This window comes from Cherax quadricarinatus, chromosome 6, assembly GCF_038502225.1.
Source record: "Cherax quadricarinatus isolate ZL_2023a chromosome 6, ASM3850222v1, whole genome shotgun sequence".
Classification (NCBI taxonomy): Eukaryota; Metazoa; Arthropoda; class Malacostraca; order Decapoda; family Parastacidae; genus Cherax; species Cherax quadricarinatus.
Window position 1 is genome coordinate 17,151,973 of NC_091297.1, and position 27,500 is coordinate 17,179,472.

The 27,500-nt window shown below is 38.9% G+C and overlaps 1 protein-coding gene across 5 annotated transcripts in view; it reads right to left on the reverse strand.

Moving 5' to 3' along the window:
* Window positions 1-27,500, reverse strand: part of LOC128692382 (uncharacterized) — a 257,585-nt gene that overhangs the window by 193,025 nt on the left and 37,060 nt on the right. For all 5 annotated transcript variants that reach the window (XM_070080697.1, XM_070080691.1, XM_070080702.1 and 2 more), the window contains exon 3: window positions 14,665-14,825. In XM_070080697.1, the coding sequence (XP_069936798.1) occupies window positions 14,665-14,825 (161 nt within the window). The remainder of the gene's footprint in view (window positions 1-14,664; window positions 14,826-27,500) is intronic.

The following is a 27,500-nucleotide window of genomic DNA, read 5'->3' on the forward strand; positions in this document are numbered from 1 at the left end:
CACACCCATATAAGAGCGTTGGTAAAACTATACTCTCATACATTCCCCTCTTTGCCTCCAAGGACAAAGTTCTTTGTCTCCACAGACTCCTAAGTGCACCACTCACTCTTTTTCCCTCATCAATTCTATGATTCACCTCATCTTTCATAGACCCATCCGCTGACACGTCCACTCCCAAATATCTGAATACGTTCACCTCCTCCATACTCTCTCCCTCCAATCTGATATTCAATCTTTCATCACCTAATCTTTTTGTTATCCTCATAACCTTACTCTTTCCTGTATTCACCTTTAATTTTCTTCTTTTGCACACCCTACCAAATTCATCCACCAATCTCTGCAACTTCTCTTCAGAATCTCCCAAGAGCACAGTGTCATCAGCAAAGAGCAGCTGTGACAACTCCCACTTTGTGTGTGATTCTTTATCTTTTAACTCCACGCCTCTTGCCAAGACCCTCGCATTTACTTCTCTTACAACCCCATCTATAAATATATTAAACAACCACGGTGACATCACACATCCTTGTCTAAGGCCTACTTTTACTGGGAAAAAATTTCCCTCTTTCCTACATACTCTAACTTGAGCCTCACTATCCTCGTAAAAACTCTTCACTGCTTTCAGTAACCTACCTCCTACACCATACACTTGCAACATCTGCCACATTGCCCCCCTATCCACCCTGTCATACGCCTTTTCCAAATCCATAAATGCCACAAAGACCTCTTTAGCCTTATCTAAATACTGTTCACTTATATGTTTCACTGTAAACACCTGGTCCACACACCCCCTACCTTTCCTAAAGCCTCCTTGTTCATCTGCTATCCTATTCTCCGTCTTACTCTTAATTCTTTCAATTATAACTCTACCATACACTTTACCAGGTACACTCAACAGACTTATCCCCCTATAATTTTTGCACTCTCTTTTATCCCCCTTGCCTTTATACAAAGGAACTATGCATGCTCTCTGCCAATCCCTAGGTACCTTACCCTCTTCCATACATTTATTAAATAATTGCACCAACCACTCCAAAACTATATCCCCACCTGCTTTTAACATTTCTATCTTTATCCCATCAATCCCGGCTGCCTTACCCCCTTTCATTTTACCTACTGCCTCACGAACTTCCCCCACACTCACAACTGGCTCTTCCTCACTCCTACAAGATGTTATTCCTCCTTGCCCTATACACGAAATCACAGCTTCCCTATCTTCATCAACATTTAACAATTCCTCAAAATATTCCTTCCATCTTCCCAATACCTCTAACTCTCCATTTAATAACTCTCCTCTCCTATTTTTAACAGACAAATCCATTTGTTCTCTAGGCTTTCTTAACTTGTTAATCTCACTCCAAAACTTTTTCTTATTTTCAACAAAATTTGTTGATAACATCTCACCCACTCTCTCATTTGCTCTCTTTTTACATTGCTTCACCACTCTCTTAACTTCTCTCTTTTTCTCCATATACTCTTCCCTCCTTGCATCACTTCTACTTTGTAAAAACTTCTCATATGCTAACTTTTTCTCCCTTACTACTCTCTTTACATCATCATTCCACCAATCGCTCCTCTTCCCTCCTGCACCCACTTTCCTGTAACCACAAACTTCTGCTGAACACTCTAACACTACATTTTTAAACCTACCCCATACCTCTTCGACCCCATTGCCTATGCTCTCATTAGCCCATCTATCCTCCAATAGCTGTTTATATCTTACCCTAACTGCCTCCTCTTTTAGTTTATAAACCTTTACCTCTCTCTTCCCTGATGCTTCTATTCTCCTTGTATCCCATCTACCTTTTACTCTCAGTGTAGCTACAACTAGAAAGTGATCTGATATATCTGTGGCCCCTCTATAAACATGTACATCCTATATATACTCAACAGTCTTTTATCTATATATACATAATCCAACAAACTACTGTCATATATATATAGATATATATATATACATGTATATATATATATATATATATATATATATATATATATATATATATATATATATTGGCAGTTTGGAGGGATACGTTGTGTATCTTTATACGTATATGCTTGTAAGCTGTTGTATTCTGAGCACCTCTGCAAAAGCAGTGATAATGTGTGAGTGTGGTGAAAGTGTTGAATGATGATGAAAGTATTTTCTTTTTGGGGATTTTCTTTCTTTTTTTGGGTCACCCTGCCTCGGTGGGAGACGACCAACTTGTTGAAAAAAAAAAAAAAAATATATATATATATACATGTATATATATAAATTTGGGGTGCCAGGGGTAAATGTAAATGGGGAGCCTTTAATTGAGCTATGTGTAGAAAGAAATTTGGTAATAAGTAATACATATTTTATGAAAAAGAGGATAAATAAATATACAAGGTATGATGTAGCACGTAATGAAAGTACAGCAGGGCCCCGCTTTACGGCGTTTCGCTTTACGGCGTTCCGCTAATACAGACATTTCAAATTATGACCAAAACTCGCTATACGGCTCCCCCCACCTGTCTTTCTAATACGGTCACAGCGGCCCACCGAGTTTGTTTACATTCTCCCTAAGCACATCTCTTTATTATGTCTGGAAACTTTCCAAAATTTCAAGTGTTTTAAAGTTATTGTATATTTTATATGTATTGTACTTGATAATTAAACTTGTGTACACCTGTACCTAAATAAACTTACACATTGTGCTGGCATGTAGGTACACATTAAAATCACTAAGAGTCTCTCTACTCTTGATGCAATAATAATAATAATAATAATAATAATAATAATAATCTCTTGGGCGCATTAATGTCGCATATTACATTAATATAGACATTTCCCTTAATCTATCTATGATATTTTTTTCAAAATTATATAAGAAACACATTATGTAACACACAAACATGATACATGCACCCACAGTATAAAAATTTATACAAATATATATGAGAAGTTTACCAAACGGTTTGTAGAAGTGTCAGAAGAATTACGTTTTCTCTAGCCCGTCACCTGTCACTAGGGATAACTGTAGAAAAATATTCCTTTCGTATGCCTTCACTTTATAGCTATAATTCTGTACTAACTTGTACACAGTGTAAGAGTATTTGTTTCGTGATTTAATTATTATAATAATAAAAATATTATAAGGTAAAAGTTTCACAAACTCTTACAAATGTACATGAATGAACTAAAACTGGACACGTATTAATACCGTCTATTTTGCCTGACCGAGTGATCGTCCACAACCTGTTCAGTTTGTTTGTTTACGCTGTCTGAGCTCGGTGTATCATTAAATGTTGTATATTACGTTAATATACACATTTTCATTAATCCATCCGTGATATTTTTTTCAAAATTATATAATAAACACGATACATAACATAAATACATAACAACATATGTGTAGAGAACCTAGGATAACCCAAAAAAGTCAGAGTGACTTACTTCCATTGCCTTCACTCAGAGCATCATTTCTTCTCAAAATGATGTTACATGAGAATGGGAGTGTTCTTCTTTATTTATTCTACCGTATCAATGTAGAGACAACCTGTACACAATGTAACTTGTACACAAACCAGACGTGTACACTGTTTACAAAACTTACCTTCGCCTGGTTTGTTTACATAACTCTGCGCCTGTCCTCTCTCATGCATTCATTCTTTCTCTCTGGTATGGTAGCCTGGCTGACTACCATACATACCACACTTGATTTTTTACAATAAATACTACTCATCTCACCCTATATTTTAAGGTAAGTAATGAGTGAACTGTATATACATTTTATCGCTCTGGGATGCTTAAATATCATAGAATAGTATGTGTGGGTGGGGTGGCCTGGTATGGTAGCCTGGCTGACTACCATACATACCACACTTGATTTTTTACAATAAATACTACTCATCTCACCCTATATTTTAAGGTAAGTAATGAGTGAACTGTATATACATTTTATCGCTCTGGGATGCTTAAATATCATAGAATAGTATGTGTGGGTGGGGTGGCCTGGTATGGTAGCCTGGCTGACTACCATACATACCACACTTGATTTCTTACAATAAATACTACTTGTCTCACCCTAGATTAAGACTATAAATATTTTAAGGTAAGTAATGAGTGCACTATGTGTGTATTGTACTTTTTTATTGCTTTTTGATGCCTGGTTCTATTGCTAACATAATATATGTTAGTGTAAACTTGTTATCTAGTGTTTGTATGCATTTGTAAGTGGAAAAAAAGGGTGTTCCACTTTACGGCAGTTTCCGCTTTACGGCGGTAGCCTGGAACCTAACCCGCCGTATAAGTGGGGCCCTCCTGTAGTTTGTTAGATTATGTATTGGTGGATAAAAGGTTGATGGGTAGGCTCCAGGATGTACATGTTTATAGAGGGGCAACTGATATATCGGATCATTATTTAGTTATAGCTACAGTTAGAGTAAGAGGTAGATGGGAAAAGAGGAAGGTGGTAACAACAAGTAAGAGGGAGGTGAAAGTGTATAAACTAAGGGAGGAGGAAGTTCGGGCGAGATATAAGCGACTGTTGGCAGAAAGGTGGGCTAGTGCAAAGATGAGTAGTGGGGGGGTTGAAGAGGGTTGGAATAGTTTTAAAAATGCAGTATTAGAATGTGGGGCAGAAGTTTGTGGTTATTGGAGGGTGGGGGCAGGAGGAAAGAGGAGTGATTGGTGGAATGATGAAGTAAAGGGTGTAATAAAAGAGAAAAAGTTAGCTTATGAGAGGTTTTTACAAAGCAGAAGTGTTATAAGAAAAGCTGAGTATATGGACAGTAAAAGAAAGGTGAAGAGAGTGGTGAGAGAGTGCAAAAGGAGAGCAGATGACAGAGTGGGAGAGGCACTGTCAAAAAATTTTAATGAAAATAAGAACAAATTTTGGAGTGAGTTAAACAAGTTAAGAAAGCCTAGGGAAAGTATGGATTTGTCAGTTAAAAACAGAGTAGGGGAGTTAGTAGATGGGGAGAGGGAGGTATTAGGTAGATGGCGAGAATATTTTGAGGAACTTTTAAATGTTGAGGAAGAAAGGGAGGCGGTAATTTCATGCACTGGCCAGGGAGGTATACCATCTTTTAGGAGTGAAGAAGAGCAGAATGTAAATGTGGTGGAGGTACGTGAGGCATTACGTAGAATGAAAGGGGGTAAAGCAGCTGTAACTGATGGGATCATGACAGAAATGTTAAAAGCAGGGGGGGATATAGTGTTGGAGTGGTTGGTACTTTTGTTTAATAGTAAATGTATGAAAGAGGGGAAGGTACCTAGGGATTGGCAGAGAGCATGTACAGTCCCTTTATATAAAGGGAAAGGGGACAAAAGAGATTGTAAAAATTATAGAGGAATAAGTTTACTGAGTATACCAGGAAAAGTATACGGTAGGGTTATAATTGAAAGAATTAGAGGTAAGACAGAATGTAGAATTGCGGACGAGCAAGGAGGCTTCAGAGTGGGTAGGGGATGTGTAGATCAAGTGTTTACATTGAAGCATATATGTGAACACAGTATTTAGATAAAGGTAGGGAAGTTTTTATTGCATTTATGGATTTAGAAAAGGCATATGATAGAGTGGATAGAGGAGCAATGTGGCAGATGTTGCAAGTATATGGAATAGGTGGTAAGTTACTAAATGCTGTAAAGAGCTTTTATGAGGATAGTGAGGCTCAGGTTAGGGTGTGTAGAAGAGAGGGAGAATACTTCCCGGTAAAAGTAGGTCTTAGACAGGGATGTGTAATGTCACCATGGTTGTTTAATATATTTATAGATGGGGTTGTAAAAGAAGTAAATGCTAGGGTGTTCGGGAGAGGGGTGGGATTAAATTATGGGGAATCAAATTCAAAATGGGAATTGACACAGTTACTTTTTGCTGATGATACTGTGCTTATGGGAGATTCTAAAGAAAAATTGCAAAGGTTAGTGGATGAGTTTGAGAACGTGTGTAAAGGTAGAAAGTTGAAAGTGAACATAGAAAAGAGTAAGGTGATGAGGGTATCAAATGATTTAGATAAAGAAAAATTGGATATCAAATTGGGGAGGAGGAGTATGGAAGAAGTGAATGTTTTCAGATATTTGGGAGTTGACGTGTCGGCGGATGGATTTATGAAGGATGAGGTTAATCATAGAATTGATGAGGGAAAAAAGGTGAGTGGTGCGTTGAGGTATATGTGGAGTCAAAAAACGTTATCTATGGAGGCAAAGAAGGGAATGTATGAAAGTATAGTAGTACCAACACTCTTATATGGATGTGAAGCTTGGGTGGTAAATGCAGCACCGAGGAGACGGTTGGAGGCAGTGGAGATGTCCTGTCTAAGGGCAATGTGTGGTGTAAATATTATGCAGAAAATTCGGAGTGTGGAAATTAGGAGAAGGTGTGGAGTTAATAAAAGCATTAGTCAGAGGGCAGAAGAGGGGTTGTTGAGGTGGTTTGGTCATTTAGAGAGAATGGATCAAAGTAGAATGACATGGAAAGCATATAAATCTATAGGGGAAGGAAAGAGGGGTAGGGGTCGTCCTCGAAAGGGTTGGAAAGAGGGGGTAAAGGAGGTTTTGTGGGTGAGGGGCTTGGACTTCCAGCAAGCGTGCATGAGCGTGTTAGATAGGAGTGAATGGAGACGAATGATACTTGGGACCTGACGATCTGTTGGAGTGTGAGCAGGGTAATATTTAGTGAAGGGATTCAGGGAAACCGGTTATTTTCATATAGTCGGACTTGAGTCCTGGAAATGGGAAGTACAATGCCTGCACTTTAAAGGAGGGGTTTGGGATATTGGCAGTTTGGAGGGATATGTTGTGTATCTCTATACGTATATGCTTCTAAACTGTTGTATTCTGAGCACCTCTGCAAAAGCAGTGATAATGTATGTGTGTGGTGAAAGTGTTGAATGATGATGAAAGTATTTTCTTTTTGGGGATTTTCTTTCTTTTTTTTTTTTGGGTCACCCTGCCTCGGTGGGAGACGACCGACTTGTTGACAAAAAAAAAAAAAAAAAAAAAAAAATTATATATATATATATATATATATATATATATATATATATATATATATATATATATATATATATATATATATATATATATATATATATATATATATATATATATATATATATATATATATATATATATATATATATATATATATATATATATATATATATATATATATATATATATATATATATATATATATATATATGCATGCCTGTACATGTATGTGTAGTGTGACCTAAGTGTAAGTAGAAGCAGCAAGACATACCTGAAATCTTGCATGTTTACGAGACAGAAAAAAGGACACCAGCAATCCTACCATCATGTAAAACAATTACAGGCTTTCGTTTTACACTCACTTGACAGGATGGTAGTACGTACCTCCCTTGGAGGGTGCTGTCTACCAACATAGTACCTAGAACAGGACATACATATACATATACAGTGGACCCTCACCTAACGCTATTAATCCGTTCCTGAGAGCTCAACGTTAGGCGAAATTATCGTTAGACGAATTAATTTTCCCCATAAGAAATAATGGAAATCAAATTAATCCGTTCCTGACACCCCAAAGTATGAACAAAAAAAAATTTTTACCACATGAAATATTAATTTTAAAACACACAAATTGAAGAAGACATGCACAGTTACATTACACTTACCTTTATTGAACATCTGGTGATGATTGATGGGATGGGAGGAGGGGAGTGTGTTGATGGAAGGGAAATCCCCTTCCATTAGGACTTGAAGTGGCAAGTCCTTTTCCGGGGTTACTTCCCTTCTTCTTTTAATGCCACTAGGACCAGCTTGAGAGTCACTGGACCTCTGTCGCACAACATATCTGTCCATAGAGGCCTGTACCTCCCGTTCCTTTATGACATTACTAAAGTGTTTCACAACATTGTCAGTGTAATAATCACCAGCACGGCTTGCAATAGCTGTGTGAGGGTGATTTTCATCAAAAAAGGTTTGCACTTTAAGCCACTTTGCACACATTTCCTTAATCTTTGATGTAGGCAACTTCCTCAATTTCTCTATCCCCTCCTCCGAAGCAGTTTCCTCAGGTGTGGCCTCTTGCTGTTGAAGATGATCTAGCAGCTCATCAGTGGTTAGTTCTTCATTGTCCTCCTCCACCATCTCTTCCACATCCTCCCCACTAACCTCCAACCCCAAGGACTTCCCCAATGCCACAATGGATTCCTCAACTGGCATACGCTTCTCAGGGTTAGCCTCAAACCCTTCAAAATCCCTTTTGTCTACACATTCTGGCCACAGCTTCTTCCAAGCAGAGTTCAAGGTCCTCTTAGTCACTTCCTCCCAAGCCTTACCTATAATGTTTACACAATTGAGGATGCTAAAGTGATCTCTCCAAAACTCTCTTAGAGTCAATTGAGTTTCTGAGGTCATTACAAAGCACCTTTCAAACATAGCTTTTGTGTACAGTTTCTTGAAGTTGGAAATGACCTGCTGGTCCATGGGCTGCAGGAGAGGAGTGGTATTAGGAGGCAAAAACTTGACCTTAATGAAGTTCATTTCTGCAGAAAGTTGCTCTGCCACGTCTGAAGGATGACCAAGAGCACTGTCTAATTATGACTCTAATACTAGGAGGCACTTAAGGTTTAATTTCTTTTCAATTAGGTAATTTTTCACAGTGGGGGCAAATGCATGGTGTAACCAGTCATAGAAAAAGTCCCTAGTGACCCATGCCTTACTGTTTGCTCTCCACAGCACACACAAATTAGCCTTGAGGACATTGTTTTTCCTGAACATTCTGGGAGTTTCAGAATGATACACCAATAAAGGCTTCACTTTGCAATCACCTCTAGCATTGGCACACATCAACAGAGTAAGCCTGTCTTTCATAGGCTTATGTCCTGGGAGTGCCTTTTCCTCCTGAGTAATGTAGGTCCTGCTTGGCATTTTCTTCCAAAACAGGCCTGTTTCGTCACAATTAAACACTTGTTCAGGTTTCAGTCCTTCACTGTCTATGTACTCCTTGAATTCCTGCACATATTTTTCAGCCGCTTTGTGGTCCGAACTGGCAGCCTCACCATGCCTTATCACACTATGTATGCCACTACGATTCTTAAATCTCTCAAACCAACCTTTGCTGGCCTTAAATTCACTCACATCATCACTAGTTGCAGGCATTTTTCTAATTAAATCGTCATGCAACTTCCTAGCCTTTTCACATATGATCGCTTGAGAGATGCTATCTCCTGCTATCTGTTTTTCATTTATCTACACCAATAACCATCTCTCAACATATTCTATCACTTGCGATCTCTGTTTCGAAAACAAAGTTGCACCTTTGGCAAGAACAGCTTCCTTGATTGCCGTTTTCTTGGCCACAATAGTAGCGATGGTTGAGTGGGGTTTTGTGTACAACCTGGCCAGCTCGGAGACACGCACTCCACTTTCATACTAAGCAATGATCTCTTTCTTCATATCCATAGTAATTCTCACTCTTTTTGCTGTAGGGTTGGCACTAGAAGCTTTCTTGGGGCCCATGGTGACTTATTTTGCAGTTGCAATCACTAAAAAGGCTCTGATAATATGAAATGTTCCAATTGTATGCTTGGAAGCGACCGCGGTGGCTGGCTTGTAAACATTGGCACCCACGGAACAAGTGAGGCGGGCTCAGGCCGCACGTGGACGCGTCTCGAACGAATCGCGTTGAGCGAGTTTTTTAGCGCTAGCCGAGGCAAAATTTTTGCGTTAAAATGTATCGCTAGGCGGATTTAACGTTATGCGATGCGTTCGTTAGGCGAGGGTCCACTGTATTACATATATACATTCATTAAACCCTCAATTACATATTTGAGACATATTCCTGAAAATCTGTACCTAACTGAAAATCACGTTACACGAACTGAAGAAAATAAGAGAAAAATAGGATTACAATTCAAATGCTTCCAAATCTGCTGAAGTTTGCCATACTCTACTAGGTAAAATCTGTTAGTCATTGCTTGAATAATTGGAAGAGTGTGGGTAGGGTTAATGTACGCCTAATGAGTCAAGTTGATGTATAAAGGCTTATCATCTGACATTCTTGCTATATGTAAAAATCTATAAAAATAAAAGCTATATTTCCTTTCCAAACTGTACCAAACATAGGAGCTCACTCTTGCACTTATACCAAAGATAAAGCCAAAACAAAGACAAAATATTACCTACAATAATACGGCACCATCAGCTACACTCTGAAGGAGCACTGGGGATATCTGCAGTTTGGAGGAGCCTCTGAGCTGTAATATTAGTATGCCTCTGCCAAGACAGTGATAGTGAAAGTTTTTCTTCACTTTTGGGTCACCGTACCTCAGTGGGGGAGTGTCGGTCTTAAAAAAAAATAACCAAACTGACAGCTTACGCTGTACTGAGCCATCAACATGTCAACATTGGTAAAAATAAAGGCCACATTTATTTACCAAATTGTAACAAATATTTAGGCACTCACCACAACTATACCAAGCAAACATATACTTGTGCTGAAGATGAATGAATTTCAGACAGTAATAACCAAGAAAAATAAATAATGTAATAAAATGGTGTAGAAGGCTGTCTGTTAGATGTGGAATAAGGTGCTGACTATGGCTTTGGTTCCCAGCATTATTGTGGAACCACAGATTTCTACTGAATATCAAACTCTTCAGTACATCTCTGAATTGTCTGTAAAACTTATATTTTGAATTACCCAAGAATGAAAAGCTGATATTGTACTGCAGTAGAAGAGAAAGTAATACCACGTGCCTGGCTGAAGCAAAGCCAGAGTCAGGAAGAAACTAGGTCACATTCCTCTCCTCTGTAGAAATAATGTTAGGGTGATAACAGGAGCAGCAACCAGCAAGAAACATGCCCATATATCAGCCTGCATTTCAACACTCACATAAATACAGCAATACTATGCTTTAATTAGCAACGTGTGGGGAAGCTTTAGAATATATGATGTGTCTGGGTAAAGATCGTGTAATGACAGAACTTCACTGTACCTCCACTACAACTGTCAGTCTCAGTAAAGATGTTAATAGCCTCTCCTCTGTAAACAACAAAGTTCCATTCCTAAGTAAACAACAAAGTTCCATTCCATTCGGTAAACGAATTTGTTGGTAAGTGAGGAGCATACTATAATGGTAATGGGTTTGTGTCAACCATCTTTGGTATTGTTTTAATGTCACCTTTGCACCATTTATAGCATTTCTGGTATATTCTTAAATGTTTATACAGTGGTGTACTGTATATTGTAATAAACAGAATAGAGGAAATTAGCACCAACATACATTATTCAGGTATGACTACTGGTCAAAGAGCCCATCGTAAGTCCGAGTCATCGGTAAATGAGTATGTCGCTAAGTGAGGAGAGGCTGTACTGTACCTCCACTACAATTTTCAGTCTGTGAAGATGTTTACTGTACCTCCACTTTCTTGTTTAGACACTTATTACTCCGTTATTAACCCTTCTACTGTCGAAAAACCATGAAATGAAAATAACTCAATGTCCACATTTTAACACTAAACTGTCCAGACTTCCAAAATACAGGCAGGTCCTGCTTTACACTGCTTCGCTTTATAGCATAATGCTAATGGAGCGGTTTTCAATTATGCCCAATCTTCATTTATTCAGACTTCCTACATTAATATATTCACCACTCACTATAAGCTTAGGATGAAAATATTTTCAAGGAATATATGTCATGTATATGCATTGTTGAGGCCTTGCTTTATTGCTCACTTAATATATGATAGTGTAAACATGTTATCAAGCTTTTGTATACATTTCAGTGAAAAAAGGCTACTAACCAATTAATGACTGGTTAGTAGTCAATACCAAGTGACACTTTCCTACTAAGTTACTCCTCTTCTTTCAACAAACCAGCCATATCCCACCAAGGCACTGTGGCCCAATAAGAAAAATGAAAGTTTCTCTTTTTAAATTTAGTAATATATATAGGAGAAGGGGTTACTAGCCCCTTGCTCCTGGCATTTCAGTCACCTCTTATGACATACATGGCTTACAAAGGAAGAATTCTGTTTCACTTCCTCATGGAGATAAAAGGGAAATATAGAAGAACAAAAACTAATAAAGAAAATAGAAGAAAACCCATGTGCGTAAATATATACTCATGTACATGCATGTGTAACGTGACCTAAGTCTAAGTAGAAGTAGCAAGACGTACCTGATATCCTGCAAGTTTATGAGACAGAAAAGACACCAGCAATCCTACCATCATGTAAACCTCATATTGTAAAGTTATCTTGAATTACAATACACTACTTGTTGAAATTTTGATGTTAAATACTAAGGAGCAGCTACTACACATTTCAATGTAAGGGAAACCCTTACAAGTCATATAATATTAAGAGAAGAGTGAAGACCCTTGCAGCATTCTCTGAAGTCCACATTACATAATGAAAATTAGAAGACCTTGAGCAAATACTTGTTTAAGTATTTCAATAAAATTTTCCCTATTGTAACCAAATGGAAATTTCTGAGAGGGGTCAGGCTAAATATTTTTTCCACACTTACAAATAAAGACAACCATAGTTCACATGGACTTATTTTATTAATATATATGGCTCTGTAGGTAGTAGGTTGGTAGACAGCAACCGCCAGGGAGGTAATACCGTCCTGTCAAGTGAATATAAAACGGAATTCTGTAATTGCTTTACATGATGGTAGGATTGCTGGTGTCTTTTTTTCTGTCTCTTAAACATGCAAGATTTCAGGTACGTCTTGCTACTTCTACCTACACTCAGGTCACACTACACATACAAGTACAGTGGACCCCCGCATAACGATGGCATCGCATAGCGATTTTTCCGCATAACGATTACTTTTATCGCAAAATTTTTGCCGCGCATACCGATTAAAAACCCGCATACCGATTTTCGTCCGAGACGCGTCCAATGTGCCCTCAGCCAGCCTCACATGTGCCGCTCCGTCCCATTGTTTACCAGCCAGCCTCCGCGGTAACATCCAAGCATACACTCGGAATATTTCGTATTATTACAGTATTTTCGGTGCTGTTTCTGGAAAATAAGTGACCATGGGCCCCAAGAAAGCTTCTAGTGCCAACCCTGTGGTAAAAAGGGTGAGAATTAGTATGGAAATTAAGAAAGATTTTGAAGGGTTTGGGGCTAACCCTGAGAAGCCTATGCCAGTTGTGGAATCCATTGTGCCTACTTCAAAGATTAAGGAAATGTGTGCAGAGTGGGTTGAACTGCAAACCTTTATAGATGAAAATCACCCTGACACAGCTGTTGCAAGCCGTGCTTGTGACTATTTCAATGACAATGTTATGGCCCATTTTAGGAAAGTCTTGAAGGAACGGGAGGTACAGAGCTCTATGGACAGATTTGTTGTGCGACAGAGGTCCAGTGACTCTCAAGCTGGTCCTAGTGGCATTAAAAGAAGAAGGGAAGTAACCCCAGAAAAGGACTTGCTACCTCAAGTCCTAATGGAAGGGGATTCCCCTTCTAAACAGTAAGAAGATAATGCTCTCCCCTCCTCCCATCCCATCAATCATCACCAGATCTTCAATAAAAGTAAGTGTCATGTAATTGTGCATGCCTTTTTCAGTTTGTGTGTATTAAAATTAACATTTCATGTGGTAAAAAAAAAATTTTTTCATACTTTTGGGCGTCTTGCACGGATTAATTTTATTTCCATTATTTCTTATGGGGAAAATTCATTCGCATAACGATTATTTCGCATAACGATGAGCCCTCTTGCACGGATTAAAATCGTTAACCGGGGGTCCACTGTACAAGCATATACAGTGGACCCCCGGTTAACAATATTTTTTCACTCCAGAAGTATGTTCAGGTGCCAGTACCGACCGAATTTGTTCCCATAAGGAATATTGTGAAGTAGATTAGTCCATTTCAGACCCCCAAACATACACGTACAAATGCACTTACATAAATACACTTACATAAATACACTTACATAATTGGTCACATTCGGAGGTGACCGTTATGCGGGGGCCCACTGTATATACACACATACACCCCTCTGGGTTTTCTTCTATTTTCTTTCTAGTTCTTGTTCTTGTTTATTTCCTCTTATCTCCATGGGGAAGTGGAACAGATTTCTTCCTCCATAAGCCATGCGTGTGGTAAGAGGCGACTAAAATGCTGAGAGCAAGGGGCTAGTAACCCCTTCTCCTGTATAAATTACTAAATTTAAAAAGAGAAACTTTTGTTATTCTTTTTGGGCCACCCTGCCTTGGTGGGATATGGCCGGTTTGTTGAAAAAAAAAATATGGCTCTCAGAGTGCCAACACACTGGCATTAGTGCAAAAATTCCTCAAGTTCAACTCTGATGTATCTAATATAATTATATATTCATAGGAAAAATTAACCAAAGAAAGGTACACTGTGTCTATTAAAAAAGTTAAAGATTTCTGAAGATTCTGTAGCTGATTTAAACATTATATTTGTTGGAAAAAACTGTTCCACTGGGAATATGATTTGAAATAGTGCATTTGGAAATTTCATATGCCTAGAAGTGTGTAGTTGGAAATGTCAGACACTAAGAATTCTGAACAATGAACTTATACTCTACTGATATAGTTATGCCTTTCCAATAAGGCAGTTACATAACATGGTAATAAGCAAGATTCAGCACTGTACAAGTCATTATTCTGTACTAAGATACAAAATGTTTGCTAATTCATTTAGTAAAATACAGAATAGATATCTACCTTGTTTGACCTGAAGTCTCAGAAGTTGTGTGTTTATTTCCATAAAATTCCTTTTCTTTAATAAGCGATAATAGAGGTAGGAAAAGGCCTCGAGCATTTGGACAAGTAAATAAATGCCTACCATTCCAGGACCCGTCACAGCCACCAGCCATAACAAATTCCTGAAATACAAAAAAATTCATAATGCCATTTCTAGAATAATTCACCAAAAAATCCACACTAACAAGAGTAGCCTCACTTATGACATTTCGGTCTGCACTGAAACATCACAATAAGGTTCCTCTCTTAAGTGCAGTTTTTTTTAGCTAATTCATGAAATACAGAACAAGTCTAAAAATAAAACAAATATTGTCTTACTCTAAAACCCTACAAATTAATAAAAATACTGAAGGTAGATTTCAACAATGTATTTCTAACAAAAATTATTAAAAAAAAATACTTTGTCAATAGATGCAATTATCCTCACATACAGTATCCTGCCACCTTTTGTGTGATTTAGTTACATTCCAGAAAAATAGAACTTTACATAAAAACACAAAGGGTGAAGTGAACACCATGAGTAAAACCAAGTATGTTCCACGCTACCTCCAAAAAAAGTCTAACTTTTCTTTAATATATGTACACAATTCCCCCTAAAATAACAAAGAACTGCACAATGATTTTCACCCTTTCACCGCCTCGTATGTAGATCCATGTTGCTGGCCCCAGAGTCACTTACGTAGATCTATGCATAAATTCTAGCAGTTTCAAATTTGGTACCAAAGGTCTCCTAGGCCTACATATGAGAGAACAGGTATGCATGGTCACCACAGAACATTGGGGGAATGCCATATTTAATACGCCTTGTCGGCCGGCCAGCCAGCCAGCATTACAAAAAATGCGATATCTAATAATGATAGAAATCTCCAGTGAATACTAGAAAGGTCTGCTCCTCTAGCATCCAGCCTGTTACTGGGTTTTTGTAACAAGTATTCAGTATCCTGGTCCAATTTTCCATTAGAATTTAATAGATTCAATAGTGCTTCAGGATTACAACTGGTTGGCTACTAATTAAAGAAATTAAAATTTAATAAGTTTATTAATAAAGATAAAGTTGTCTAGGTGGACAATATCAAAGTAAATCAAAGTAATCAATTTAATATAATATAGGATAAAAGTTCCTACACTTCTCTCATGTACAGTAGTATTATGCTGAAGGCACATATCATATCTTTATGGCTTTTAAGTACAGTCTGGTATACTGTCAGCATTTAAGAACATAATAATAATACGTATTTGCAAGTGAGTATGTGTGCAAGTGCTCTAAGCAGTTCACTATGTCTCAAGACTCGATTAGACTTAACCAGTGACTGACTAAAAGTCCACACATAAACTAACTTCTTGATCAACCTGACAATCAGAACAGCTTGCTTGAACAGTAAACCAACCGATTCACTGAACAGCAATATAACAAGCAGCAGCAACAGAGAATCAGGAACAAGGAGATAACATAACAACTAAGTAGGGACCATCAGCAGATCCTCCACAAAAGTCACAAAACTCCCATACTACTGAATCTAAGTTCAGCAAAAGAAAATCCCCGACTGTGACGGTGCAGAGATACAAGTACAAATTAGGTCAGAAGCTACAGCTCAGGACCTGAGTTTCTCAAAGTGTCAGTGTGACACACAACCTCAGTAAAACGTTGAAAATCACTAAGTCTAGGCTATGCTCTGTGAACAGAGTTACACAGAACTAACAACAAGAGAGAACGACAGAGATAATATTCTAACAAGGGCCAGCAAGGGAGAGCTGGAGAGGGAGGTGTCATTGGAATCATCGTCAAACAGAGAGCTAACGAAGGAAAGGCAGTCCTCTCAACCAGGTGAGGTGTGATCACCCCACCCTGATCATGTGACTCTCTGTGGACTGCTGCTGCCCAGCAACTACAGAGAAGCCAGCAGCGAAACAAGCGAAGCGGTAGTTAGTCATTAGACAATGCCGTCAGCTACTTAACACTCTTGAGCAATGAGCATTTAATAATGTATAAATGTTACATCCTACCTAATAATATAACTAAGTCAAATAATAATATAAAGCAATATATTTACAATTTGTTGGTCCCTTTTCTGTATGCAAAACTATTGTTATTCTCTATAAAATGTATTTTTTGTTAATATTTCCCATGAGAAATAATGTAAATCCAATTAAACCATTCCAGACACCCAAAAATATTAACAAAAAATACATTTTATAGAGAATAACAATAGTTTTGCATACAGAAAAGGGATTACTAAATTCGAATGCCCACGTATCAGCAATATAAAATTATATGAACAGGTAATATACATTATATACATTGTGACCCATTCAGGGGTCGCAACAGCCAGTATGTCAGTCAGTCAGTCTGTCATCACACAAACTCATGTAAAGTTAATTTTACAAAGTGTTGTATCAAATTGTGCTGCAATTTTTCAATTGTGCTATAACCAAATTGTGCCAAATAAACTTGTGTTAAATGACGGTCTACTGTATATACTAAGCAAGAGGAAACGCTTTGGTATGAACAGGTTTCATTTACTGGTGACAGCTCCAACAATGAGGATTCCGGAGCTGATGAGTACCTTGGTATCAACCATATGTCTGTCTCTATGTCTCTGTCTCTGTCTCTATATCTCTGTGTGTCTCTGTCTCTCTGTCTCTCTGCCTCTATGTCTCTCTGCCTCTATGTCTCTCTGCCTCTCTGTCTCAATGTCTCTCTGTCTCTCTGTCTCTCTGTCTCAATGTCTCAATGTCTCAATGTCTCTATGTCTCTATGTCTCTATGTCTCAATGTCTCTATGTCTCAATGTCTCTCTGTCTCAATGTCTCTATGTCTCAATGTCTCTATGTCTCAATGTCTCAATGTCTCAATGTCTCTATGTCTCAATGTCTCTATGACTCAATGTCTCTGTCTCTATGTCTCAATGTCTCAATGTCTCTATGTCTCAATGTCTCTATGTCTCAATGTCTCTATGTCTCAATGTCTCAATGTCTCTATGTCTCAATGTCTCAATGTCTCTATGTCTCAATGTCTCTATGTCTCAATGTCTCAATGTCTCTATGTCTCAATGTCTCAATGTCTCAATGTCTCTATGTCTCAATGTCTCAATGTCTCTATGTCTCAATGTCTCTATGTCTCAATGTCTCAATGTCTCAATGTCTCAATGTCTCAATGTCTCTATGTCTCAATGTCTCAATGTCTCTATGTCTCAATGTCTCAATGTCTCAATGTCTCTATGTCTCAATGTCTCTCTGTCTCAATGTCTCTATGTCTCAATGTCTCTATGTCTCAATGTCTCAATGTCTCAATGTCTCAATGTCTCAATGTCTCAATGTCTCTATGTCTCAATGTCTCAATGTCTCAATGTCTCAATGTCTCAATGTCTCTATGTCTCAATGTCTCTATGTCTCAATGTCTCTATGTCTCAATGTCTCTATGTCTCAATGTCTCTATGTCTCAATGTCTCTATGTCTCATGTCTCATGTCTCTATGTCTCTCTGTCTCAATGTCTCTGTCTCTATGTCTCAATGTCTCAATGTCTCTATGTCTCTATGTCTCTGTCTCAATGTCTCAAATGTCTCAATGTCTCAATGTCTCAATGTCTCAATGTCTCAATGTCTCAATGTCTCTATGTCTCAATGTCTCAATGTCTCAATGTCTCTATGTCTCAATGTCTCTATGTCTCAATGTCTCAATGTCTCAATGTCTCTATGTCTCAATGTCTCTATGTCTCAATGTCTCTATGTCTCAATGTCTCTATGTCTCAATGTCTCTATGTCTCAATGTCTCTCTGTCTCAATGTCTCTATGTCTCAATGTCTCTATGTCTCAATGTCTCAATGTCTCTATGTCTCAATGTCTCTATGTCTCAATGTCTCTATGTCTCTATGTCTCTATGTCTCAATGTCTCAATGTCTCTATGTCTCAATGTCTCTATGTCTCTATGTCTCTATGTCTCAATGTCTCAATGTCTCTATGTCTCAATGTCTCTATGTCTCAATGTCTCTATGTCTCAATGTCTCTATGTCTCAATGTCTCTATGTCTCAATGTCTCTATGTCTCTATGTCTCAATGTCTCAATGTCTCAATGTCTCAATGTCTCAATGTCTCTATGTCTCAATGTCTCAATGTCTCAATGTCTCTATGTCTCTATGTCTCAATGTCTCTATGTCTCAATGTCTCAATGTCTCAATGTCTCTATGTCTCAATGTCTCAATGTCTCAATGTCTCAATGTCTCAATGTCTCTATGTCTCTATGTCTCAATGTCTCAATGTCTCAATGTCTCTATGTCTCTATGTCTCAATGTCTCAATGTCTCTATGTCTCAATGTCTCTATGTCTCAATGTCTCTATGTCTCAATGTCTCTATGTCTCAATGTCTCTATGTCTCAATGTCTCTATGTCTCAATGTCTCTATGTCTCAATGTCTCAATGTCTCAATGTCTCTATGTCTCAATGTCTCTATGTCTCTATGTCTCAATGTCTCAATGTCTCAATGTCTCAATGTCTCAATGTCTCTATGTCTCTATGTCTCAATGTCTCTATGTCTCTATGTCTCAATGTCTCAATGTCTCTATGTCTCTATGTCTCAATGTCTCAATGTCTCAATGTCTCAATGTCTCTATGTCTCTATGTCTCAATGTCTCAATGTCTCAATGTCTCTATGTCTCAATGTCTCTATGTCTCAATGTCTCTATGTCTCAATGTCTCTATGTCTCAATGTCTCTATGTCTCAATGTCTCTATGTCTCAATGTCTCAATGTCTCAATGTCTCAATGTCTCTATGTCTCAATGTCTCTATGTCTCAATGTCTCTATGTCTCAATGTCTCAATGTCTCTATGTCTCAATGTCTCTATGTCTCTATGTCTCTATGTCTCAATGTCTCAATGTCTCAATGTCTCAATGTCTCTATGTCTCAATGTCTCAATGTCTCTATGTCTCAATGTCTCAATGTCTCAATGTCTCAATGTCTCAATGTCTCAATGTCTCTATGTCTCAATGTCTCTATGTCTCAATGTCTCTATGTCTCAATGTCTCAATGTCTCTATGTCTCAATGTCTCTGTCTCTGTCTCTATGTCTCAATGTCTCTATGTCTCAATGTCTCTATGTCTCAATGTCTCTATGTCTCAATGTCTCTATGTCTCAATGTCTCAATGTCTCTATGTCTCAATGTCTCAATGTCTCTATGTCTCAATGTCTCTATGTCTCAATGTCTCTATGTCTCAATGTCTCTATGTCTCAATGTCTCTATGTCTCAATGTCTCTCTGTCTCAATGTCTCTCTGTCTCAATGTCTCTCTGTCTCAATGTCTCTATGTCTCAATGTCTCTATGTCTCAATGTCTCTATGTCTCAATGTCTCTATGTCTCTATGTCTCAATGTCTCAATGTCTCTATGTCTCAATGTCTCTATGTCTCTATGTCTCAATGTCTCAATGTCTCTATGTCTCAATGTCTCTATGTCTCAATGTCTCTATGTCTCTGTCTCTATGTCTCTGTCTCTATGTCTCTGTCTCTATGTCTCTGTCTCTATGTCTCTGTCTCTATGTCTCTGTCTCTATGTCTCTGTCTCTATGTCTCTGTCTCTATGTCTCTGTCTCTATGTCTCTGTCTCTACCTCTGCCTCTGTATCTATCCCTGTCTATCTCTGTCTCTACCTGCCTCTACCTCTGCCTCTGTATCTATCCCTGTCTATCTCTGTCTCATAGGTACACATAAATATAAATTATACATAGTGTATATTACCTAGGGTAACCCCAAAAAAAACATTGTTCAGAAATCAGACGTGACGACTCTCCGTCGTGTATAATACCTGTTAGTTCATGAGTGGCTCTCTCTCTGAGACAGAGACAGGAAAACAGATAAGCAGAAACAGAAATAGAGACAGAGCTAAACAAACAAACAAACACAGATACAGACAGGTAGATAGACAGACACATTTATGAGTAACAATGAAAACAAATAAAGCCAAGGCAGTGCACGATCATCAAATGTCACTCCACAGCTGCACTGTCTGCAGTGGAGTAACAATCGTCTTACACCATGCTTCATGGAGTTTTATACATGTATATACTCCATGTCTAAAACATCGCTGGAACCTATAAATACTATGTATATATTTCTAGATAATAGTATGTGACCAAGGCAGGTGAAAATGCTCACCTGTCAGTGTGTTTGTGACTATTTGAGTACTATTTCAGTACCTAATACATGTATTAGTGTCAGAACGAAGATTGGCGATGAAATCACAGGAACTACTACAAATTGTAATTAGCAGAACATAAAAATTATATAAATTAAAAAAAAAAAGACATGAAAAAAGGCATATCGGCAACACTTCTGGAAGCAGCAGGACTCCACACTGCTGACAGGTGAGCACCCAGCACTTTGCGGCCTAATATCTCCGTAAGTTCTGGCCCTAATTATCTTTTCTTGGTCTTATTACACACAAAAAAATTGTCCTCTTTAATTTAATTTTTTTTTCTTTTTTCAAAATAGAGCACTGGGCAAGAGAACGTCAATCTACGTTTGGACAGTTAGGGGGGGTTAAAGCATCAATTTATATGACATCCCACGCAACCTGGTAGTGTGCCCATTGCTATATCCAGGAGACAATATACATCTCAGGACCCAACACCAATAGAGATAGTGAATTGACTGAGATAGGTAATAAACCGTGGGCAATGCTAGCACTGCATGCGACAGCAGGTGGTGGCACAACGAGGTGTGAGCCACCAGTCCCAGCCCAGGCTGGAAGACGTGGCCCACACCCAACACTGCAAAGACCCACAGCCGTCTCCACTACCCAAGCACAACCCAACCAGCTGCTAATCTCTAGCAACCAACAGACTGCATCTGGAATAGCAAGGAATATGGAAATTTTATGCCCACTCCCAATCAATTTTATGACAAAGAGGAAGCCAACTGTCTCAACAGTACCAGTTACCAGTAGTGTTAGTAGTAATGACTCATACACCGGCCATTACTGATTCTCTGCTCCTGCGTGAATCACTGACTGTTATTCACTGTTACAGCTGACCTAGCATGATCTGTATGCAGCTCACCCTCTAGGCACTCGTGAGTCAGTTCAAGTAGACATATTAGGACAGACAGCAGGTCAGGCGAGGCGTTCCCACACATTCCATCTAATATAAGTACTTAACATCCTACGTAAGTGTTTATTACCCAATCCACATTTCGAACCCCCACACAACAACTGAACTGTACCCCTGGGAATTATGCCAGTGAACTTGAATTCTTTGAACTGCATTTCAATGAACTGCTGACAAAAATTATTGTGAAGGAAACCAATAGATACTTCCAGTATACAGTAGCGCCCCTCTTTACGGCGTTCCACTAATACGGTGATTGCAAATTATGATCAAAACTCACTATATGGCTGTCTTTCTAATACGGCGTGCCCCACTCGGCTTGTTTACATACTCCACGAGCTCTGCATCTCTCCATTATGTCTGGATACTTTCCAAAATTTCAAGTATTTTAAAGTTATTTCATATTTTATATATACTGATAATTATACTTGTGTGTACCTGTACCTAAATATACTTACACACTGTGCTGGTGTGCAAGTACATACATGTATTAAAATCAGTAAAAGTGTCTTATGTCTCGAGACGCCATAATAATGATAATGATAATAATACTCAATAATAATCACTGAGGCACATTAAATGTCGTATATTATGTTAATATACACATTTTCAATAATCCATCTATGATATTTTTTCAAAATTATATAATAAACATGATATGTAGCATATAAACATTAAGTTAGCAACAGAACTAGGCATTAAAAAGTAAAATACACACACAGTACATACACAGGTAATTTACACTATGTATAATAACTGTACTTATGTGTACATGTGAGAGAGACCTAAACAGAGATATAGATAGAGAGACAGCCGAAGCCAGCTAGCCAGCCAGCCAGCCAGCCGACTAGCTGGCCAGCCAGCCAAATACATAAGAAAGAAGGAACAATGCAGCACGCCTACTGGCCCATGCAAGGCAGGTCCATATCACCCTCTCCCCCACCAGCTTAGACCAATGACTCACCTAGTCAGGTCACATCCATTGAAGGAAGGAGCATGACATCAGACCTAGTAGCACAAGCTAGTCAGGTCCAACTCACACCCACCCACACTCACTCATGTATTTATCTTACCTATTCTTACTTTCCTCTTAAAATGGGAGTGTTAATGCGACATGGCATCAGTGAATCCCTGGTGTTTGCTACGCTATTTGCTCTAGCTGGCGCTCAATTGAACTGGTGCTCCCACAAGGTACTAAGTGATCCCAGATTATTTTAATACTGGACGAGTACCAAACCTGCACACGAAAATCACTCCCTATGAAAGCAAAAGACTCAGCAGGAGATGCAACATTCCCCCGATGAAAAGCAGGGGCGCCACGAGTACACTGAGAGACAACACAATAAGTGTCTGGCACTCAAGACTGTTCAATTGCCTCCCAGCATACGTAAGAGGGATTACCAATATACCCCTGGCTGTCTTCAAGAAGGCACTGGACAGGCACCTAAAGTCAGTACCTGACCAACCGGGCTGTGGTTCGTACGTCAGCTTGTGTACGGCCAGGAGTAACAGCCTACTTGATCAGACCCTGATCTATCATGAGGCCTGGTCTCAGACCGGGCTGCGGGGGCATTGACCTCCGAAACTCTCTCCAGGTAAACTCCAGGTAAACACTGAGTGCACAGATCCATTCTTTCATGTCTAGGCGACTCAAGCCTATTGTGCCAAATTTGAAGGAATGAAAAATAAAACACTGATCTACGTTTGGAGTGCTACGCGTGCGAACACAGATCTACATTTGGACAGTTTAAGGGTTAATGGTATAAATGTAGGGTGAGAGGTGAAATTTATTTATTTTTAGAAAGTCGTGTGGGAGGTATGGCATCCTGCCTGGCCACTCCCACCTACTACAACATTAAGCTCCCTAGAGCAATAAAATGCAAATATAGTACACTCATTAATTACCTTAAAATATTTGTAGTCTTAATTAATGTAGGGTGAGAGGAGAGCGTTATTTGTATAGAGTCAGGTTAGGAAGCATGGGTAGCCAGGAAGGGCAGCCCACCCCACCCACAGGTGATCTAAACAAACCAGATGAACGCATCTGGTTTTCGTCACTTTACATTGTGTACTGTACATTGATACAGTAGAATAAATAAAGAGAAACACTCCCATTCTCATGTAACACCATTTTTAAAAAAAAAAATGACGCCCTGAGTGAAAGCACATGAAAGGAATAATTTTCTAGCTACCCCTAGTAATATTATAGTGCATATATTTTCTCTGATGTTTGACGACAAGTCGCCTGGCTACCACAAGTCCTACAAGTCGCCTGGCTACCACAAGCCCTACAAGTTGCCTGGCTACCACTGGCTACCACAAGCCCTACAAGTTGCCTGGCTACCACAAGTCCTACAAGTCGCCTGGCTACCACAAGTCCTACAAGTCGCCTGGCTACCACAAATCCTACAAGTCGCCTGGCTACCACAAATCCTACAAGTTGCCTGGCTACCACAAATCCTACAAGTCGCCTGGTTACCACAAGTCCTACAAGTCGCCTGGCTACATCTCATATTTGTTAATTTATTCTACTGTGGGGTGTATTTAGATGGATTAAGCAAAATGTCTATAGTATTAATATTTTATACAATATTTAATGCACCTCAGTGATTATTATTGTTGTTATTATTATCATTATTAATATGTTGTCTTCAAGTCTAATAAGACACTCTTAGTGATTTTAATGTGTACCTGCATGCCAGCACACTGTGTAAGTGTACTTAGGTACAGGTACACATAAGTATAATTAACAGGTAAATAATAATAATGTAGGTATGTAGTCCACCTGGGCTACATACCTACACCTACCTACATAGCTACACAATATTTAATGTGGCTCAGAGCCATGTTATTGCCATCGACATACCATGTTCACTGAGTTTAATCGTTTCTATTACTACCTTTAGATGCCATCATAAACCAAGGGAGAAGTAAATGAATAATTCATGCAAAGAACTGTAAACAAAAGCATTATGTATTAACCCTTTGACTGTTTCGGTCATACATATGTCTTACGAACCACAGTGTTTGATGTATTAACCCTTTCAGGGTCGACAAGCCCTCTCACAGACTTGTTCTCAGGGTCAGCCAAATTTAAAAAAAAAAAATTATTTTTTCTTATGAAAAGATAAGAGAATTTTTTCCCGATCATAATGACAACAAAAGTATGAAATTTGATGGAAAACTTAACCCTTTGAGGGTCGACAGGCCCTCTCCGAAACTCGTTCTCAGGGTCGGCCAAATTTCAAAAAAAAAAAAATTATTTTTTTCTTATGAAAAAATAGAGTATTTTTTTCTAAACATTATAGGCTAAACAAAAAAATTTTAACGTCAATACTTACCGAGATATGGAGGTGTGAAATTTGCCAAAATTGAACAACATATGGTAACATCGCCGACTGCCGTCACCCGGTATTTTTCTATTTACTTTTTTATGTACTATTTTCAATTTTTTTTCAATTTTTCTTTTTCTGAGTAACTTTTATGGCCTCTGAGGCCAACATGATCAGTATTTTGTAAGTTATTTCTTTTTCAATACTACACAATAAGGGCGTAAACACTGTTGTCATTATTTTGTTTACAGAAAATATTTACACAAACAAACAATATGAAATGTTGTTTATTACTATTTTTCTATATTTTATATACACATATACAGTCACAGGACATGTTTCTAGAAGTTCTGCAGCCTGTGGAACTCTTTGAAACATGGTGTCATGCACAGTGGAGTTTTGCACTCCTCACACATAAAACGAGTGTCTCTGCGTTGTTGTGGGCGTTTTTTTGTATGTGAACAGACGTAACACCTCTTCTGAGCCTTTTTCTTCAAAGCAGTAGCAGGCAGTTTTACCAGGAAGTGATCACCATGCTTCAGATGAGCAGGTAGTTGTTGATAATTTGGTGGGCGGTCAATTGCAGGTGCATTTCCTTGGTGCTTGAATACTATTTGTCTGATGACAGACAAACAGAATTCGCCGTACTGTGGTTTGTTTCTGGTGCTCATCTTATACATATTATAAGCATTGAGCATGGAAATGTCCAGAAGATGGAAAAACAGTTTGATGTACCACTTATAACTCTTGCGAACACAATCAGCAAACCCAATCTGCATGTCACATTTGTCCACTGAACGCATGTTGAAGGTGTAATCAATCACAGCTGCAGGTTTTAGAATGGGTTCATTTCTCTCTCTATGCTGCCTGCCACTGTCTGCCATTTCATTAGGGTGAATTGATGACAACAGTGTGACATCTCGTTTGTCATGCCACCGAAATGCCATGATGTCATTGGCAGCAAACGCCTGCACCTCACCTCTGCGAGTGCCAGCATCAAACCTGGGCATATGTTTTCGATTTGCACGCACTGTGCCACACACATCTGTCATGTTCACTCGCAAAAAATCACTGAGTGAGGGGCTTGTGTACCAGTTATCTGTATATAATATATGCCCCTTACCAAGGTATGGTTCTATCATTGTTCGAACCACATCACCTGAGATGCCCAATAACTTCCTGGTATTTTGCAATGTATAACTTCCAGTGTACACAATAATATCCAATACCAGACCACTGTAACAATCACAAAGCACAAACAACTTTATACCAAAGCGTTTCCTCTTGCTTGGTATGTACTGCTTGAAAGAGAGTCTTCCTTTGAACAGAATCAAAGACTCGTCAATTACAAGCTTCCTGAAGGGATAAAAATGAGTACTGAATTTCTGTTTCAGATACACAAACACATTCCTAATCTTATATAACCTGTCAGTTCTGTCAGGCCTGGTTTTATCTGAGAAGTGAAGCATACGTAACATTAGCACAAATCGATTCACTGGCATTATATCACTGAAACCTGGTGTTGCAATCAGGGGGTCTGTTGACCAGTATGATTTCACTTTGTGCTTATACACATGTGGCATAAGCATTATTGTGGCAAAGAAAAGATACATCTCAGCCACAGTTGCCTCCTTCCATTGGTGTAGACGTGATTTTGGTGAAAGTATTGTGTTTGCCATGGTGTACTCGTAGTATGTGTTGCTTTCCATGATAATACTTTTCATCAGTGGTTCGTCAAAGAATAACTCGAAACATTCCAGTTCAGTGGCATTGTTCCCAAGTGCACAAGATGGCCGTATTCCACTTTGGCTGCCATCAAACTGGTGGGGATTTGGAACAAAATTGACAGCTTCCTGCCAATCCCAGGTGCGGTCTGCTGGTGGGTACTGGACAATGACAGGTGGTTGTGGTTGTGGAGGTTGTGGTTGTGGAGGTTGTGGTTGTGGAGGTTGTGGTTGTGGAGGTTGTGGTTGTGGAGGCTGGTGTGGTGGGGGAGTGGGGGATGGTGGCCTTTGTTCTAGATCAGCTGAGGCAGCGGCGTGGGTGGCAGCATGGCCCACTGCTGGTGCCTCACCGCAGGCATCACTACCACCACGCACATTTTCCATCCCAATTGCAACAGTATCTTCGTCATTTTCACTGTCTGTTCCTGTTGTACAGCCACGGGATGTACTCCGAGATACACTCCTTCCCCTTGGTATAACATATGGCACACTTCCAGAGCGCATATATCGTCGTATATACTGATGCTTCACTGGGGAATATTGCACTTCACTATCACTACTGGAACTAGTTTGAAGAGCTTGTAGTTCATATTCACTATCACTATCATCACCCATGCTCTCATCTGAGTCTGGGATTTGGGAAAATAG